We start from the raw sequence: 20,278 nt of genomic DNA on the forward strand, positions 1-20,278 counted from the left end.
GAATGAGTTAAAGAATAAATTCCCTACAGACTGTTTGCTAGATTAGATGGAACAGAGCGTTCTATTTTATTCCAGAGGGGAGGACTATGGCCAACAGTGTTAACATTTAGGAAAATCGTTTTTACTTCAACACGGCCCCAAATTCCCTACTATCAGAGGTCAAAGTGGTAGTGTTGAGAAGTCAAGAGCTGCTCAACTGTTCAGGAGGAAGCCGAATTCTCACCTGGTAAGGAGCTGCTGCCACAGACAGAATTTCTGGACTGCAGTGAGAATTAATTATTAGACTACTTCTAACTCTAAGATTCAAGGATGCTAATGCACTCTCTCCACACACACTTTTTTTTTCAAGCTTGAAAGTTGCCTATGTTCCTGAATCCTCTTCTGAGACCTAGCAGGTATAACGGTTGCATGCACTTATTAATGATGTGCCAACTACTTTTGGTTTCAGATCTTGTAGGGCATAAAGATAAGGAAGCAGTTCCTGTCAATGGAAAGTAAAAAGCCCTTAATTTTTCAGTTTATCTTTGATTTATGTGTTTCTGTGTCTATATGTGTCCAGGCTTTCCTTGGCCTTTTTCAAAAAGATCACAGTGTAATAATTGAAAATGTGTGGTAACTGACTACATGTCCATTGGGGAAATGTTATGTGTTACCCAAAATTACAGTCACTAATGGAATCCCAAACTAGTCCCTCAACATGAAAGAAAAAAGTAACTGTAGGTGTAGTAAGCATAACCATTCACCCCAATAACCCTGGAATCCTTATATATCTCCCAATTCTTTTAATGTTGTAATGTGTGAGGGAAAGGACAGGATATTTGGGATAGAGTTACTGTGCATATCTGAGTAGTGCCTCTGGTGCTGGTGGGCAGTGGGGTCAGGAGGAGGGAGAGAAAGAGTTAAAGGAGAGCGGGGCCAAGCTATGTGATGTCCCTGGGGCCAGGATGGGGAGTATGGGATGGCTCGGGATGTGTGTTTCAGATGTGAAGGCTGGGTAGAGGCTCTGTGTGTGTGTGTGTGTGTGTGTGTGTGCACGCAAAAATAAGGATGATAGGTGGAAGCCAAGTATGTGATATGGATAGGATGGTAGAGCAAAGGTTGTAGATGTATATGTGGTTAAGGTCTGTATGAGGTGGAGGTGAGTATGGTGTGGGCCCCTAATTGTATAACATAAAAGAGGAAAAAGTCAGTGTGAATGGACTGATTGTGAGCATGTTTGTGTGTGTACGGGAAAATGGTTGGTGGTAGCCAAATGTATGGTGTGGGGTAAAGTGGTAGGGACAAAGTATGTGGATGTACGTGACAGGATATTTAGAGGTGTGGGATTGGATGTAGTGTGTGTGTGTGTGTGAGAGAGAGAGAGAGAGAGGGAGAGAGAAAGAGGAAGCTACCTTTGGGACATTTATGCTTATTTATGCGTAGGATATGTTTTTGTAAGTTATTTGTGTATGGACAGGTTATATGTTTATGTTTGGACAAGTGTAAGAGAAGGGTGTGTGTGTGTGTGTGTGTTTGTGTGTGTGTGTGTGTGTATCAGGACAGAGTATATGTACTGGATGGCACTCTACTGTGTTGGCATATAGACCAGTGTACACATGTTTATGACACATGTGTATGTATGGTTAGTAGGTGTGTGCTGTAGGTCCTATGTAACAGTAAGACCCTACAAGAAGGAACGCCAAGTCACCATTATGCAGTTTTTCTGTCTGACCTGCTTATCCTGTTTCCATTGTCGCCAGGTACCAGGAAGATACACTGAGTTCTGGCTCAGAGCAAGTTGAATGTGAATGAAAGAAGACCTTCAGTCCCCGCCCTTTGGGTTAGTCATGCCTGAGACACAAGTGGGCAGTGAGATTCCAACACAGTGCTTCCTCAGTTATGCCCTGGGCATGGCCTTCAACGTGCTCGCTTGGAACTCAGGAGAAAAGGGTTTACCCAAGAATGTTCACCTTGAGGGTTTTTCTTTTAATATTTATTTATTTATTTATTTGGTTGCGTCGGGTCGTAGTTGCAGCACGCGGGATCTTTCATTGCGGTGCGCAGGCTCTTATTTGCAGCACACGGGCTTCTCTCTAGTTGTGGCTTGTGGGCTCAGTAGTTGCGGCACGCGGGTTTAGTTGCCGCATGGCCTGTGGGATCTTAGTTCCCTGACCAGGGATCAGACCCGCATCCCCTGCATTGGAAGGAGGATTCTTAACCACTGGACCACCAAGGAAGTTCCCCACACTGAGGTTTTGTGTGTTCACCCTCTTAGAATCCCTGAGTCTAAGCCACATCTCTGAGGCTACATACCAGCCTCTTTGTTTATATACAGTATTAATATTTTATTCACCTCTGTCCTGGAAATTTGTAGACCCGAAGAATGTTTAGATCAGAGGTACGCTAGCTAGTGGTTCTCATTTAGGATAATGGGGGAGGGGGTGATAACTAACAGAATCTTAGACCTTGATTGAGAGTGGGGATGAGAGAGTGGTTCAGTGCTCCTTAGATAACTTGGATGTTTCTGTTTTTTCCTCTAATTGAGAAATACTTCTCTGGTGCAGTCCTCTCTTATTTTAGAGAAGAGCAATCTAAGACCCAGAAAGGGTTAGAATCCTGCTCAGTGTGAAACGGCATTATGATCGTATTTTTTGCCAGCTTTTGAGGTTCTCTGAACCACCCATTTAAGACTTTAACCTTTTGTAGGTGGGTCTATCTTTATTTAGCTCCATCTGTACAAGCATGAACATAGCATCTGAACTAAATAAGCGTTCTTTATGAAATTAATTAGAAAAAGATGAAGATCTGCTACAACATAATGTGGGACTTGGGGAAATAATAAACATGCTACATGAGTTTCAATGAAAACTGGAAGATGAACAATCATGACCTTTATAAGACTTGTGAAATACACATTCATAATGGATAATGGACTAAAAATATCAGGTGGTGTAGAAAGCATTTTTCTGCATCAACCTTTGTCCTAAGAAGACAAACATTGGTCTTCCCAAATTATGAAGCTGTGTGCTTAGGAAACCTATTTCTTAGAAGAAATAGGAACTATCCCACCCTTTTTGCCTTCCCAAAACAGACCTTACAGAAAATAATTTTCTGAACCCCTTGAATTTATCTGTTATTTCCTCTCTGCCTTCTTTGATCTCATGTTTATTCTGCTTACTGATCAAAAAGAAGAACAACGGGAAAGAACTCATAATCTAGAATCAAATAGATCTCTCTGAAAATCTTGGCTCCATCTTTAACTGTGTGACCCTGGGCAAGTTTCTCAAACTCTCTGAGTCTCAGCTTCCCCATCTGTAAAATAGTACGGTAATGACTCCTGTGCATAGTTATAAAAATTAAGTAGTATGCATATACTAAACGCATGGCCCAGAGCAAGCAGTCCGTGAACATGACTCCCATTTCCTTCCTCAACAGATGCTTTTACCTTTGCCTGCTACGCTGACGAGTACCTCTGTCCAGTAGAGTCACTAAAGATAAGAGATGCCCCAAATTTCATCTATCAGTGGAGCCTAGCAGGGCCAAGACTAGGGTCAGATGAATGAAGTGCTTTCCTTGGTCACCTTGGGCAGAATTTAAGGAGGGGGTCAAAAAACTCAGTAATCAAGATAAATAATATTCGAAGTAATATTTTAAAAATTAAAATGAATGCTTTGGGTGGTGAGCATGTTCTAAAATTAGATAGTGATGTTGGTTACACAAATGTAAATATACTGAAAAACCACTGAATTGTACACTTTAAAAGGATGAATTTTATGGTATGTGAATTATGTTTTAATAAAGTTGTTATTTTAAAAATTAATATGAAAAAAGTCATGATGAACAAAATATCAACATTTTAATGAAAGTAAGGATCAGACTAGAACCCACCCGAACCCAAGGGCACCAGATTCCAGATTTCAGGACCACAAATCCTGCTTGAGAAAGAAGTGAGAGGGAAAGAAAGGGGGTCGCATGCAGCAGGGGGAGCACCATACTTTCTGATTCTTTTTTGTAGTTTTAGTTTTTTCTTTCTCAAGTCACAAGCACTGACTTCCCCTGAGTGCCTTTCTTAACAGCCCTACTGCATCTGTTCCTTCCCTTTCCTCCCTCTTGTCCGTAGTTCACAGTAGAGCAAGCACAGAGGGGAAGAAGCAGTCTGGTAGCTGAGCTGGCATGGATGAGGAAAGCAAGTCTATCCTGTTTGTTCCAGGCCCACCTCTAACCCTGGGGAAAGTTTGTAATAAGGTGGGGAAAATATTCAACTAACAACTGGCACCCAAATTTCTAAGAGAGGAAACTTAAGGAGGGAAAAATGCCTCAAAACTGCTTGGAGTAGAAGATGGGACCCAAAAAGCATGTGTGTCAGTTGAAGGCCAGGCTGACAGGACCAGCCTTGCTACCTCAGTCAAAGAGAGGAATTTGTTTATCTGGAGAAGATGGAGTGGCAGTAGGACATGAGAGAACAGTTGATTGTAATGGGAGAGGAAAAAGAGGGAATGTGGGGGAAGATATGAGACTGGGTTCTGCGTGGGCAGAATGGCCAGGAGAGGAGGAGTCCCCTGAATCAGAAAATGGGGAGGGCCACCAAAAAGACTTTTTAAAACAAGAATATCTAAATTGGCTTCTAAAAGTTGTGTTTTTTTCCCCAATTATTTATTTATTTATTTATTTATGGCTGTTTTGAGTCTTTGTTTCTGTGCGTGGGCTTTCTCTAGTTGCGGCGAGCAGGGGCCACTCTTTTTTTTTTTTTTTTTTTTTGCGGTACGCGGGCCTCTCACTGTTGTGGCCCCTCCCGTTGTGGAGCAACAGGCTCCGGACGCGCAGGCTCAGTGGCCATGTCTCACGGGCCCAGCCGCTCCACGGCATGTGGGATGCTCCCGGACCGGGGCACGAACCCGTGTCCCCTGCATCGGCAGGCAGACTCTCAACCACTGCGCCACCAGGGAAGCCCCAGCAGGGGCCACTCTTCATCGCAGTGCACGGGCCTCTCACTGTCGCGGCCTCTCTTGTTGTAGAGCACAGGCTCCAGACGCGCAGGCTCAGTGGTTGTGGCTCACGGGCCTAGTTGCTCCGCGGCATGTGGGATCTTCCCAGACCAGGGCTCGAACCCGTGTCCCCTGCATTGGCAGGCAGATTCTCAACCAGTGTGCCACCAGGGAAGCCCTAAAAGTTGTTTAATGTGTGCTATGTGATGTAATCTCTCCCCCATAACCCCAACTCTTAAATAAAATCTACAGGTATGAGTGGGGGTTTGTATGCAAACCAATGGAAGGACTGATTTTCGTGAATAGTTTGACCTGCTCAGAGTAGAAAATGGAACAAAGGAGGCAGAAGCCCAGGATGGAGAAGAGACTATAAGATGTAAGCTCCTAGACTATGCAAAAACCTTACAAAGGGCTCTGAACCCTTGCTGGTCATGGAATTAGGAGAGTTGGGTCAGTTTAATCTAGCTCTCAAGGGTCAGGGAGACCACATCTGAGATCCAGGTTAAGATTAGATTTGTTGAGCAGGGTTAAATCCTCTTTGGAGGGTCCTTGTGGGCCCAGTGGAGGAGTACTTGCCAGTACATTCCATTTATAACTAAAAGGGCCACTGGAGGAAGGAAGAATAGACCAGAGTGACACCAACCATTGCTTCAACAGACTCAGTGAAAATACTTGGGTCCCAGTTCTCTAAGGCCCATAATTAAATTTATTCCTTGACACATTTCAAGGGGTTAGTTACACTCAAGATATTAGAATCTATATCAGCCTCAAGATCTCAGCTAGATAGTCAGATTTCTTATTTTGCTAATAGATGTTCCAGTTTAAGAGCAGATGTTTGCAATATTACCTTGTATATATTATTCTCATCTTTCTTCCTGATAATCTTCTTTCCTCATTAAAGGAGGTTTCCTATTGAAAATGATAGTTTAATATGAACCATGACAGACCCTGTGGTTTCCTAGCACTCAATAACCATGAAGGTAATTGTCTACTGTTTTTTCTATACTAGTTTCTTGTCAATAAATCATTTTCCTTTCCCAGAACTTTCTGACTACAGCTCTATTTGGTTTTATGGTAGGCAAGCCTCAAAAAGACTCACTCTGGCCCAAATTAGAGTTGGGTCTCCAGGCACCACTATTTTTGTAATGCTCCTCAGATTATTCTAATGTTCTGCCTTAGTTGTGAATTCCAGGAACTGAATCTGTGGAGGCATGTATATTTTATTTAACATCTTTATTGGAGTATAATTGCTTTACAATGTTGTGTTAGTTTCTGCTGTATAACAAAGTGAATCAGCTATACATATACATATATCCCCATATCCCCTCCCTCTTGCATCTCCTTCCCACCCTCCCTATCCCAACCCTCTAGGTGGTCACAAAGCACCAAGCTGATCTCCCTGTGCGATGCAACTGCTTCCCACTAGCTATCTATTTTACATTTGGTAGTGTATATACGTCCATGCTACTCTCTCACTTCGTCCCAGCTTACCCTTCCCCCTCCCCGTGTCCTCAAGTCCATTCTCTATGTCTGCATCTTTATTCCTGTCCTGCCCCTACGTTCATCAGAACCATTTTTTTTTTTTAGATTCCATATATGTGTGTTAGCATACGGTATTTTTTTTTCTCCTTCTGACTTACTTCACTCATATGACAGACTCTAGGTCTATCCACCTCGCTACAAATAACTCAGTTTTGTTTCTCTTTATGGCTGAGTAATATTCCATTGTATATATGTGCCACATCTTCTTTATCCATTCATCTGTCGATGGACACTTAGGTTGCTTCCATGTCCTGGCTATTGTAAACAGACCTGTAATGAACATTGTGGCACATGACTCTTTTTGAATTATGGTTTTCTCAGGGTATATGCCCAGTAGTGGGATTGCTGGGTCATATGGTAGTTCTGTTTTTAGTTTTTTAAGGAACCTCCATACGGTTCCCATAGTGGCTGTATCAATTTACATTCCCACCAACAGTGCAAGAGGGTTCCCTTTTCTCCACACCCTCGTCAGCATTCACTGTTTGTAGATTTTTTGATGATGGCCATTCTGACCCGTGTGAGGTGATACCTCATTGTAGTTTTAATTTGTATTTCTCTAATGATTAGTGATGTTGAGCATCCTTCATGTGTTTGTTGGCAATCTGTATATCTTCTTTGGAGAAATGTCTATTTAGATCTTCTGCCCATTTTTGGATTGGGTTGTTTTTTTGATATTGATCTGCATGAGCTGCTTGTATATTTTGGAGATTTATCCTTTATCAGTTGCTTTGTTTGCAAATATTTTCTCCCATTCTGAGGGTTGTCTTTTCGTCTTGTTTATGGTTTCCTGTGTTGGAGGCATGTGTATTTTGAAAAATCCTCATCCTTTCCTACCAGTTGAGACATTCAGTAAGATGAGATTTAAGATTATCTAATTCTATGAATCAAATAATTAATTATTTAACACTTACAGTGTTTTCTTCCCCTCAATATCACTTGTCTAAAGCACAAGCTAAGGAATGAGAATTTAGAAATTAATATGTTAACCCCAAAGTATCCTGGTAATTTAGTCCCTAATAATAATTTAATACACATATATATATATATATATGTAATTTAGTCCCTAATAATAATAATACACATATATATATATATATATATGGGTTTCCCTTTCCTCTTATTATGGACAAAGTATGTCTCCTATTAAATTCATATAAAAAGTCCTAAAGTGTAAAATGGCCTATTCAGACCATTTAACTAAATACTACTGTACCTTCTGTAAATTGGTTTTCAAAATCCTATTCTGCAGCCTTTCCTGACTGTGTGAAGTAATCCTCTTCTCCCTGTAATGCATGATATTTAAAAAAGTAACCCTTAAGCCCTATAAGAAGTGTCTTTATTTTTGTCCATTCCATCTCTGATCTTCCATCTTTCTCATACTATGCTGCTGTTAAAGATTGTTGAACAGGACTCAGAGATTGAGTAATTGGCCTTATTACTATAGTTTAAAATCATCAATTTGAGAAATATATTAGTTAGGATTAGTTTGACAGCGTTTACCCAAAAGCCCTAAAAACAGTGATGGCTCAAAAATACAAAAATGTATTTCTCATATAAAAGATGTCTTGGAGGTAGGCGTTCCTGGGTTGGCTCAGCAGCCCTCTGATAACATAAGAGCTTCAAGCTGCTATATTTCTGTCCAACATCTTAGCACATGGCTTCCATCCTCAAGGTACCTTATGATTTAGGATGGAATCTTGTCCTAGTTGTAGATCAGAAGGAAAAAGGGCATGAAGACAATAAAGGGCCACTTCCAGATGGGATAGTGTTCTTTATGTGGCCTTCATGTGCCACAAAACATTTCCGTTTACATTCCATTGACCAAAAGTAGCTGCAAGAGAAGTTGCAGACATAATTCCAGGTGGTAATATGCCCACACAAAAATCTGGATTCTGTTACTAAGGAGGGAGGGAAGAGTTCGTGTTGAGATAGGCAACTAGTACTCTCTTCTCAGGGATTTCATTCATCCAACAAATATATGACTCTATTTATTAGTCACCATACCCTATTCCAAATATTGAGGATTCATCAGGAAAAAAAAAAGAACAAATTCCTATCTTCACAGAATTTGCATCCTAGTGGAATGATAATTGATAGCATTTATTAAATGATTACTATATGCTAGGCATGGTCGTAAACATCTTACTTGTACTAACTTATTTGATGTTTGCAACAATCCTTTAGGGTAGGTACCATCATTATCCATATTATGTAGATAAAGAAAGTAGAGGCACAGAGAAGTTAATAACTTACCCAAACTGATATGTCATAACTGGTAAATCCACGATTTGAACTCAGTCTAAATTCCAAATGCATACTTTTAACCTCTATTCTGTATTACTTCTCCTCAATGTTTTCATGTGTTAAATTTATGTTCTCTTCTAGGCATAAATATTTATATATATGTTTTGGCGGCACAAATATTTGGTCCCAATACTCCATCTTTCCTTTAGTGGTGGTTAGGCATTGGACGTGGGATGCCTGGCTATACAGTCTATCAGGAGTGAGTGGGAGAAAGTTGCAATATACAGGACCTAAGAGATTATTGGGTTGCTTACCAAATTACAGGGCTGCTCAGATGCAATAGGAAGTAGGAAGTGTCCTCCTCTTTTTTGAGAGCTGTGTCTTGAATTGGGATCAGTGTTAGCATCGCTAGTTGCTCGATCCAGAAAACTGGACATCATTTCTGACTCTTCCCACTCCTTCAGTCCCACATATAATCAATTAGTCCTTTTGATTGAACCTCCTAAATATTTCTAGAATTTGTCAGCTTACCTCCATCTCTCTTGTCTCATCTCCAAATTCATGGCATTATCACCTTTGTCTGTGTGATTCAGTAGTCACATATATGGTGTTTCTGCCTCCAATCAAGCCCTCTTTGGTCCACTCTCTAGGAGACTTTATACCCACAGCTGATCACATCAGCCCTTCTTAAAACTCTTCAATGACTCCTCCTTTTCCTCAGAGTAATGTTGAAACTCTTAACCTGATGTACAAAGTCTTTCACACCCAAAGCAGGCTGGAAGACTATTGCAGGTTGGGTTCCCCAGAAAGCTGACTCAGATGGAGATTAGCATGCAGGAGGTTTATTAGGGGGTCCTCTTGGTGCCACATCTATGAAGGGGAAAGGAAGGAAGCAAGGTTGAACAGAAAAAGAAGTTAAACTGTGAAGTAGTCTCAGGGAAGCCTCAGCTGCCAATATGTTCCCATCTGATATTGGGATGACCCATCAGAATTGTCCTAAGTTGGAGTGAGATGGCTGGGTCTTTATATCCCCAAATTGATCAGCATTGGATAAGGGTTGCCCTGGGAAGGGGACTTGACCTTGGATGAGGCCATCTATACATCCTACATCCTCTTACACTAACTCCGAGCCCTTTTTGGAACATTGACCCAAACTCAGCACTTCCATGTGCCACACCCTTGAGTACTCAGGACCTCTGACCTAATCTTCCCAGTTTACACTGGAGAGAGTAGGATTAAGGTGAGGCTGGCTGACCTCAGACCCATCTTCCCATTTCTCTAAGGCCCACATAGTACTCTTGGCTTTTTCATGAGGCTTGCATCTGCTGGATTCTGGAGTCTTTTAAACTCTGTCAGAGGTTTCTTTCCCTGGACCTCCTCTTATCCCACCACCAGCAGGCATTGTTTTAGAAACCCTCACAAGGACTTAGGCAGTACCTAGGGTTTAGTCACACCCTCTCCCTTCTCATCTAGTCAGTCAAACTTTAATTTCTTTAGGTGGAAAAATAGCTCTTATGTTAACCTCATTGATCCCAAATTGACTAAAAAGTTTTTAGGAATTCTATGCTCTGAGTCCTCCAGCTTTCCCCTTATTTTTTAAAGTCAAATTTTTATTCCTTTCTCTCTAAAGCAATCAGGGTCATGAAGTTGAAAACCATGACTTTCAAGATTATTGAAATCTCTGCTAGATTTTATAAAAGATTACTCAAAAGCTCAAAATCCAAATAATTCAACCCGTGTGTGTGTGTGTGTGTGTGTGTGTGTGTGTGTTTGTGTAGAAAAATCTCTTCCTGCTACTTGCATAGTGAGGGAAAATGATCTGGGCAAAAGAAAGAGAAAAAACCCATATTGTTTAAAATCAGTTGTACCCTGCTATCCACATAAGCCTGCTCTGTCTCACTCTACCTCTCCCTCCCTCTTGCTCCCTGGGATCATCTCCCAAATAAATTACCTGCATTCCTTAATGTTCAGGACTTCTGACAATAAATTGTTTCAGTTTTTGTTTTTCTGAAAATAATCTTCAGTTTGCCTTTTTTTATTTTTGAAAGATATTTTCATGAGGCATGAAATTCTGGGCTGAAATTCTAAGTATGCTGTAATTCTTTTTTCATTAAAAATTGTTATAATGCTTATCTTTGACTCTCTGCATGTAGTTTTTTCCTTCTGACTGCCTTCAAGATTTCCTCTTTAACTTCTTATTCTCAGAAGTTTGACTCTGAGGTGTCTGGGAAGATTTGTTTGTTTCGTTTTAATCCTGCTTGTGGTTTTCTGGGCTTCTTGGATCTATGTCTTGTTGTCTTTCATTAATTTTGAAAAATTCTTGGCCATTAACTCAACAAGTATTTCTTCTGCTTTGCTCTCTATTCTTCTGTCACTCCAGTTATACATTTATCAGGCTGTTTGATACCGCAACTCTGGATGCTCTTTTCTCTTATTTTTTTTTCTCAAGATGTTTCAGTTTGGACAATTCTACTGACCTAATTCACTGATTCTTTCCTTAGCTATATCCAATCTGCCACCAAGACAATTGAAGGAATTCTTCATTCCTTTCATGTTTTTTCCTTAGCATATCCAGTTGACTGGCTTTTATAGTTTCTATCTCCCTAATGAAATTTACCATCTGTTTAGGCATGTTGTTCACCTTTTTTTTTTTTACTAGATCCTTTAAATAAATATTAATCATAGACGTTTTAAACTCCCTATCTGATAGTTTCAACATCTGGGTTATCTCTGTTTGTTTCTGTTAATTAGCTTTATCTCTGGGCAATAGGTTGTTTATTTCTTGATCTTTGTATAACTCATCATTTTTTAAAATTATTGAATGCTAGATAATGTGTATAGCAAGGCAGAAGAGACTGAGTTAATAGTATTTATGCCCAGAAATGAGTATACCTCTTCTTTTGTCAGACTAATATTGTAAGAGTTTAGTCAACCTAGTCACGAATTGAGCTGTTTGGGTTTTGTTGTTTCATTACCTTCACTGCTCCACAGTCTTCTTATTCCTCCAGCAGTTGGTTGCTGTTACCTTATGCTTATAGTAGGGCCTGGCGTCCTAGAAAATTTATCTGTTTTCTTGCTTCACTCTCAGCTTTCAGCAATTCCTGTATACTTGTGCCACAGATGGGGTCTCTCGCCACACTCTTGCCCCCTGCTACCAATAGTAGATAGATATTACTTGTTACTTGGTGCTAGACTGGTTTTGCTTCTATTCCTATCCCACAGGCCACAGAATTTTGCCTGGCTCTGGGAGTGAAATTTTGCTGTCCCTGCCCAGTGGCTTAAGGCTTTTGTTTCCTTTGAGGAAGGGTCTGGGAAATTGGGTGGGATTTTGTGCCTGACCCCCAGTAGCAGCTGATCACTTTCTTCATGCCTGTACCTCCTGTGGGGAGCCTCTCACAACTTTCCTGTCCTGCCCCCAGTCTTTCTTGTGAGTACCCAGTGGAGGCCAAGTAATAGAGTTTGCTAGTGAGTGCAAACTTTTCTTGTGTCTGGGGATTCTAGTCATTTCAAAATGATACTAGATCACACTTGGCCCTCAAGAATTTGTTAACATTTTAGACAGTTTCTTCTTACCTGTTTTTATTTTGGTAACCTTTTTCTCCCATGATCTTCCACAGGTGAGAGAGTTTGTGGGTTCCATCTCTCTTTGGAGTAGCTTGTCACTCTTTGGAATTCAGTTTACTTCATTGCCTTATGACTTGAGCTCTGTGATAGACTCAAAAAAATTAAGATTTTGTCTATTATCTGGCTTTTCTGTGCAGTTAGAATGGGAGTAATGGTCTTTTGAGGCTTTCTACCTCCTAAGTGGGAACAGAACTCTCTTCTTACAGCTTCTTCACCAGAAAGATGCTTCAGTTAAGAAAAAAACACCAGGAAGAACCTGATTAGCCTAGTCATTATTGGCCTTGGTCATGTGCTCTTCCCTCTACCAATCACTGTCCATAGGGGATGGTACTCTGATTTGCCTCACCTGGGCCAGAGGCAGGAGATTCAGGGTCTCTTGCCAGAAGAGGTAGAAGGAATGCCTAACAAGCAAAAACAGTAGTCTGAAATGTGATAAACACAGATCATTTCTAAAAGTATTTTTAATGAGAAAAGTAATATAGGCATGTGGCAAAAAATTCAAACAGTACAATGAGATGTCATTCCCTCTCCCAAATCTTACTGCAGTCACCCTCGTCAGAGGCAACTATTGTTAGCAATTTCTTGAATTTTCAACCAGAAAGTTTCTCTGCGTATACTAACACATACACACATAAACACATACCTCCACTCAAAATAGATGCTTTCTTAACCAAATAGCCACTTAACTGACTCATAAGATTAACCAACACTCTTCACTCTTCTTGTAAAACACACAGTGAATACCTATGGCGTCCACATGATGGCTTCTACCAGGTGAGTTTCATGCTTACCAAAAGTCAGTTGTATTTATTTTAAGCCTTTTTATGCCAATTGTGGGTATTAATATATTTAAGTAATTAAACTAAATGTTATATAAACTAATTAAAAACTGAGTGCAAAAGAAGTCATCACTTATGTGAATGCTTTGGAAAGACTTGATAAAGTTGACTTCTTTAAAAAAAAAAAAGCTATCAAATTAGCTGTGGGAGAAACAACTAAAAATCATTGGGGGAAAACTGAAATATCAAGAAGGATCTTGTGATGAGATTGCTTCAAAATTGTTTACGTCTTCACTTCATTTACTGAGGCATAAATAAAGTTTTAAAAATTACAGTCTTGCTTTAAGTGAAAAGCATGGAAAATGCACTTTGTATGTAGTTTATTTAAGAAAAGCAACATGAAACGCTAATAAATAAACTCACACCCAGAGAAAAGATTTTAAGTTAAAATTAAATTGTTAAAATATGTTCAAAAATATATAATTTTTTATTATTTCCTATTTTATTACTTTTTTGATTAAACCACCACTGATAGTCTTGACTTCATTGGATAAAAGTGTTTCTACTGTATGTATATGTATGTTTGAAAAAGGAACTAAAGAGTAACAGTGTGTGTGTATGTGTGTGCTTACATATGTGTGCACATGCACACTATCTTAGTGGGCAGCAGCCAGAAAATGCATCCTTAGTAAAATGGCATTTGACCAGAAATCTGAAGGAAGTGAGTCAATCACGCAGATAACTGAGAGTACAACATTTCAGGCAAACAGAACAGCAAGGACAAAGGTCCAGTATATGCCCTTGATTGATGGGTGACTGGTTAAAATAAAGTATGAGTTACTCATATACTAGAACACTATGTAGTAGATTAAAAATTGAAGTAAATGAGAAAAAAAATCTCCGTTGTTAAATAATAAATGCAAGACATATTTTTGTATTCAAATGGGATCATTAGAACTTCATGTTCTATGTAACTGTACAAAATGCGTAAATAAAGACTATTAGAAATACAAAATGAAATGGAAAGAAACAAAAAGTGTATCAGGAATTTTCACACAACACTACCAGTTGGTAACATTAAGTAAACAGAAAATAAATAAGGTTAGAAGATTTCGATAAAATAAATACGATTGAACTACGAAGTATGTGATTTGTACCTTCACATGTAGTTTTAACAAATAATTTTAAATTTCTCTGATCCTTTTTCAGAGTTATACCTTTTATATCTATTTTTCATCTTGCAACATTGACTAGAACTTTCAGATCTATATTAAAACTTAGACTAAAAGTTATTTATGCCCTGAATGATCTGACCACTGTCTAGCACTCTGATTTTGTGTTGAACCAATCTTCCCTTTTGCCACAGAGCAGAGAAGTATTATTTATGATTAAATGAAAGGGATAAAATGTTATTAACCTTAGCAATATCAGTGTATCTGGCTGAAGTTGGGAAGTCGAGGGGTAGGGGTAATGGAGCAAATATAGAAAGTGGAATGAGATTTGGGAGTAAGAATTTATAAAAGACATTCACTTTTAATTTTCTATGCTTCTATCCTATTATGAAGAATTAAATCACATCTTTGTTTACTTTGATAATACTTTTTTAAAGTAAAAAAAGTACCAAAATCTTGAGAGAAACCCTACTTGGTCATGGTGGCATTAAATTCTATTAATTTGCAGTTTTATTTGTTATTCTAGTGTTTTATTTAGAATTTTCACACCTATTTTCATTAATAAATTTGTTCTGGCCAGTATTCTTTCTGTATGTGCTAATTCTGGTTTTGGTGTGAGGATTGTGTTAGGTTTACATAATAAAATGGGAAGTTTGCTAATTTTTCAATGCTCATTTATTAATTCATTCTTTTGTTTTTTAAGGTTAACTGATTACTTTTATTTATTGTTTGTTTTTATTAACTTTTTATTTTATATTGGAGTATAGCCTATTAACAATGTTGTGATAGGTTCAGGTGCACAGCAAAGCAACTCAGCCATGCATATCCATTAATTCATTCTTCTAGTCAATAAATATTTATGGCATGTCGAGCTTAATTTTAGGTGTTGAGGCTGTAGCAGTAGACAGACAAGGTTCCTGCATTCACGAAATAGTGCTTTCATTCTAAAGTGGGGGAGGCCAAAAGTATAGAGGTAAAGTGATAAGTTTAAAAAATCAGATATAATAAGTACTTGACAGAAAATTAAAACCAAGTGACTTTAGACTTGATGGTCTAAGCAGACCTCACTGAAGAGGTAATATTTAAGCTGAGACCTAAACAATAAAAAAGAAGCAAAAAGAGAAACATGTAACTTTATGAGTCATGCTGCTGCTATAATGATAAAAATAATTTCACGGGCTTAAAGGTCATATATTCTATGTATGATCACATGATGTAATTCTTTCCTCATATTGAAAGTAAACCCCTCATGAGTGTACAAATATTCCTTCTTTGGTTGGGGGGTATAGTAAGTTTTGGTTTTTGTTAATTTAGTCAATGTCTAAGCAAGCAATATACTCTACATGTCTTCTTTTTTTTTTATTGTAAATGAAAACCAGGTGGCATACGCATATACGTAACCAGGTTTAATATGTGTAGCCTGGATGGTCACTGTGTCATTCAGTTCCCCTTTCAGAGGAGCACATCCTTTTACCCTTCAGGATGTTCTCTCTTTCATTTCTCCTCTCCAGAGCATAGCCTGCCACAGAACATACTAGATAGACTTGTTCCAGTGAGAAGCAACTTAATTTCAAATCATCACTTATAATTTTGGAACAGGCTTTGTTATTCACACACTGTCAGAATGAAACAAGTTTGCTGGGGACTTCAGAAACAAAGGAGCTAGTAACAGAGAATCAGTGATATGCTAGAGATAAATACTGGTTCCCCTTTACTGCACTCCTTGGAAATACACTGTGTGGGACCCAAAGGTTGTAATTATTATTATAACACTGAAAACTACTTGAATGATAAAAAATATCAGCAGCTCTAGGGACTTGGTAATAAGCTCCAATTGAAGCAGCACATTTCTTTAGACTTTTCCATTTCAGGGCTCAAAAGTGATCGCAAAGCTGACATTGAACCAGCATAAAGATTTTTTAGTACAACTGAGTTGGAGCTCCTTTTAAAAATCACAATTAGTTTTTACTGTCTATGGAGGATTAATATTAATGACATTAATACTGGACCACCTTGAGCATAACTATATCTGGTAGCCCTTTAAAAAGTTTATATGCTTCAGAATGACGTTCAGACACTCTCAAAATGACTTTCTTTTTAGCTTCTGCTTATAAGGAACTGAGATTTGTTTATCTTTGAAATAGTTTTTTGGCTGGTAAAATTTCATATGTACATCCACAAAAGGAAAAGATCCAAATCAATTATTTCAAAATATAAATAAGCAGGGACTTCCCTGGTGGTCCAGTGGTTAGAATCTGCCTTCCAATGCAGGGGACGTAGGTTTGATCCCTGGTTGGGGAACTAATATCCCACATGCCGCAGGGCAACTAGGCCTGCGCGCCGCAACTACTGAGCCTGTGTACTCTAGAGCCCAAGCACCACAACTAGAGAGCCCACGTGCTGCAACTACTGAGCCCACGCGCCACAACTAGAGAGAAGCCCACACGCTGCAACTAGAGAAATCCACACACCACAACAAAAAGATCCCGCATGCTGCAATGGAGATCTTGTGTGAGCAACTAAGACCTGACGCAGCCAAATAAATAAAATAAATATTTTAACATATATATATATATATATATATATATATATATATATATACATATTTAAACATTTTTAACATCTTGATTGGAGTATAATTGCTTTACAATGGTGTGTTAGTTTCTGCTGTATAACAAAGTGAATCAGCTATACATATACATATATCACCATATCTCCTCCCTCTTGTGTCTCCCTCCCACTCTCCCTATCCCACCCCCTTGGTGGTCACAAAACACCGAGCTGATCTCCCTGAGCTATGCGGCTGCTTCCCACTAGCTATCTATTTTACATTTGGTAGTGTATATATGTCAATGCTACTCTCTCACTTCGTCCCAGCTTACCCTTCCCACTCCCCGTGTCCTCAAGTCCATTCTCTACGTCTGCGTCTTTATTCTTTTTTTTTTTTAGATTCCATATATATGTGATAGCCTACAGTATTTATTTTTCTCTTTCTGACTTACTTCATTCTGTATGACAGTCTCTAGGTCCACCCACCTCACTACAAATAACTCAGTTTCGTTTCTTTTTATGGCTGAGTAATATTCCATTGTTTATATGTGCCACATCTTCTTTATCCATTCATTGGTCAATGGACACTTAGGTTGCTTCAATGTCCTGGCGATTGTAAATAGAGCTGCAATGAACATTGTGGTACATGACTCTTTTTGCATTATCGTTTTCTCAGGGTATATGCCCAGTAGTGGGATTGCTGGGTCATATGGTAGCTCTATTTTTGGTTTTTTAAGGAAACTCCATACTGTTCTCCATAGTGTCTGTATCAATTTACATTCCCACCAACAGTGCAAGAGGGTTCCCTTTTCTCCACACCCTCTTCAGCATTTATTGTTTGTAGATTTTTTGATGATGGCCATTCTGACCCGTGTGAGGTGATACCTCATTGTAGTTTCGATGTGCATTTCTCTAATGATTAGCAATGTTGAGCATCCTTTCATGTGTTTGTTGGCAATCTGTATATCTTCTTTGGAGAAATGTCTATTTAGGTCTTCTGCCCATTTTTGGATTGGGTTCTTTGTTTTTTTGCTGTTGAGCTGCATAAGCTGCTTGTAAATTTTGGAGATTAATCCTTTGTCAGTTGCTTTGTTTGCAAATATTTTCTCCCATTCTGTGGGGTTTTTTTTCATCTTGTTTATGGTTTCCTTTGCTGTGCAAAACTTATAAGTTTCACTAGGTCCCATTTGTTTATTTTTGTTTTTATTTCCATTTTTCTAGGAGGTGGGTCAAAAAGGATCTTGCTGTGATTTATGTCATAGAGCGCTCTGCCTATGTTTTCCTCTGAGAGTTTTATAGTGTCTGGCCTTACATTTAGGTCTTTAATCCATTTTGAGTTTATTTTTATGTATGGTGTTAGGGAGTGTTCTAATTTCATTCTTTTACATGTAGCTGTCCAGTTTTCCCACCACCACTTATTGAAGAGGCTGTCTTTTCTCCATTGTATCTTGCCTCCTTTATCAAAAATAAGGTGACCACATGTGCATGGGTTTATCTCTGGGCTTTCTATCCTGTTCCATTGATCTATATTTCTGTTTTTGTGCCAGTACCATACTGTCTTGATTACTGTAGCTTTGTAGTATGGTCTGAAGTCCGGGAGCCTGATTCCTCCAGCTCCGTTTTTCTTTCTCAAGATTGCTTTGGCTATTCGGGGTCTTTTGTGTTTCCATACAAATTGTGAAATTTTTTGTTCTAGTTCTGTGAAAAATGCCATTGGTAGTTTGATAAGGATTGCATTGAATCAATAGATTGCTTTGGGTAGTATCGTCATTTTTACAATGTTGATTCTTCCAATCCAAGACCATGGTATGTCTCTCCATCTGTTTGTATCATCTTTAATTTCTTTCATCAGCGTCTTATAATTTTCTGCATACAGGTCTTTTGTCTCCTTAGGTAGGTTTATTCCTAGGTATCTTATTCTTTTTGTTGCAGTGGTAAATGGGAGTGTTTCCTTAATTTCTCTTTCAGATTTTTCGTCATTAGTGTATAAGAATGCAAGAGATTTCTGTGCATTAATTTTGAATCCTGCTAGTTTACAAATTCATTGATTAGCTCTAGTAGTTTTCCAGTAACATGTTTAGGATTCTCTATGTATAGTATCATGTCATCTGTAAACAGTGACAGCTTTACTTCTTCTTTTCCAATTTTTATTCTTTTATTTCTTTTTCTCCTCTGATTGCTGCGGCTAAAACTTCCAAAACTATGTTGAATAATAGTGGTGAGAGTGGACAACCTTGTCTTGTACCTGATCTTAGAGGAAAAGGTTTCAATTTTTCACCATTGAGACAGTGTTGGCTGTCGGTTTCTCATATATGGCCTTTATTATGTTGAGGTAGGTTCCCTCTATGTCTACTTTCTGGAAAGTTTTTATCATAAATGGGTGTTGAATTTTGTCGAAAGCTTTTTCTGCATCTATTGAGATGATCACATGGTTTTTCTCCTTCAATTTGTTAATATGGTTTATCACATTGATTGATTTGCATATATTGAAGAATCCTTCCATTCCTGGGATAATCCCCACTTGATCATGGTGTATGATCCTTTTAATGTGCTTTTGGATTCTGTTTGCTAGTATTTTGTTGAGGAGTTTTGTATCTATGTTCATCAGTGATATTGGCCTGTAGTTTTCTTTTTTTGTGACATCTTTGTCTGGTTTTGGTATCAGGGTGATGGTGGCCTCTTAGAAGGAATTTGGGAGTGTTCCTCCCTCTGCTATATTTTGGAAGAGTTTGAGAAAGATAGGTGTTAGCTCTTCTCTAAATGTTTGATAAATTCGCCTGTGAAGCCACCTGGTCCTGGGCTTTTTTTGTTGGAAGATTTTTAATCACAGTTTCAATTTCAGTGCTTGTGATTGGTCTGTTCATATTTTCTGTTTCTTCCTGATTCAGCCTCAGAAGGTTGTACTTTTCTAAGAATTTATCCATTTCTTCCAGGTTGTCCATTTTATTGGCATATAGTTGCTTGTAGTAATCTCTCATGATCCTTTGTATTTCTACAGTGTCAGTTGTTACTTCTTTTTCATTTCTAATTCTGTTGATTAGAGTCTTCTCCCTTTTTTTCTTGATGAGTGTAACTAATGGTTTATCAATTTTGTTTATCTTCTCAAAGAACTGGCTTTTAGTCTTATTTATCTTTGCTATTGTTTCCTTCATTTCTTTTTCATTTATTTCTGATCTGATCTTTATGATTTCTTTCCTTCTGCTATCTCTGGCGTTTTTTTGTTCTTCTTTCTCTAATTGCTTTAGGTGTAAGGTTAGGTTGTTTATTTGAGATGTTTCTTGTTTCTTGAGGTAGGATTTTATTGCTATAAACTTCCCTCGTAGAACTGCTTTTGCTGCTTCCTGTAAGTTTTGCGTCGTCGTGTCATTTTGCGTTGTGTTGTCATTTGTTTCTAGGTATTTTC

The 20,278-nt window shown here is 38.6% G+C and overlaps 1 protein-coding gene across 1 annotated transcript in view; it reads left to right on the forward strand.

The window, feature by feature from the left end:
• The first annotated feature begins 1,747 nt into the window (after positions 1-1,747).
• UGCG (UDP-glucose ceramide glucosyltransferase) overlaps positions 1,748-20,278 on the forward strand; it is a 66,852-nt gene continuing 48,321 nt past the window's right edge. The window contains exon 1 of the mRNA XM_029203295.1: positions 1,748-1,819. Coding sequence (XP_029059128.1) covers positions 1,788-1,819 — 32 coding nt within the window. The 5' untranslated portion in view covers positions 1,748-1,787. The remainder of the gene's footprint in view (positions 1,820-20,278) is intronic.

This window comes from Monodon monoceros, unplaced genomic scaffold, assembly GCF_005190385.1.
Source record: "Monodon monoceros isolate NGI ecotype Baffin Bay Population unplaced genomic scaffold, NGI_Narwhal_1 Super_Scaffold_5, whole genome shotgun sequence".
NCBI classification, from domain to species: Eukaryota; Metazoa; Chordata; class Mammalia; order Artiodactyla; family Monodontidae; genus Monodon; species Monodon monoceros.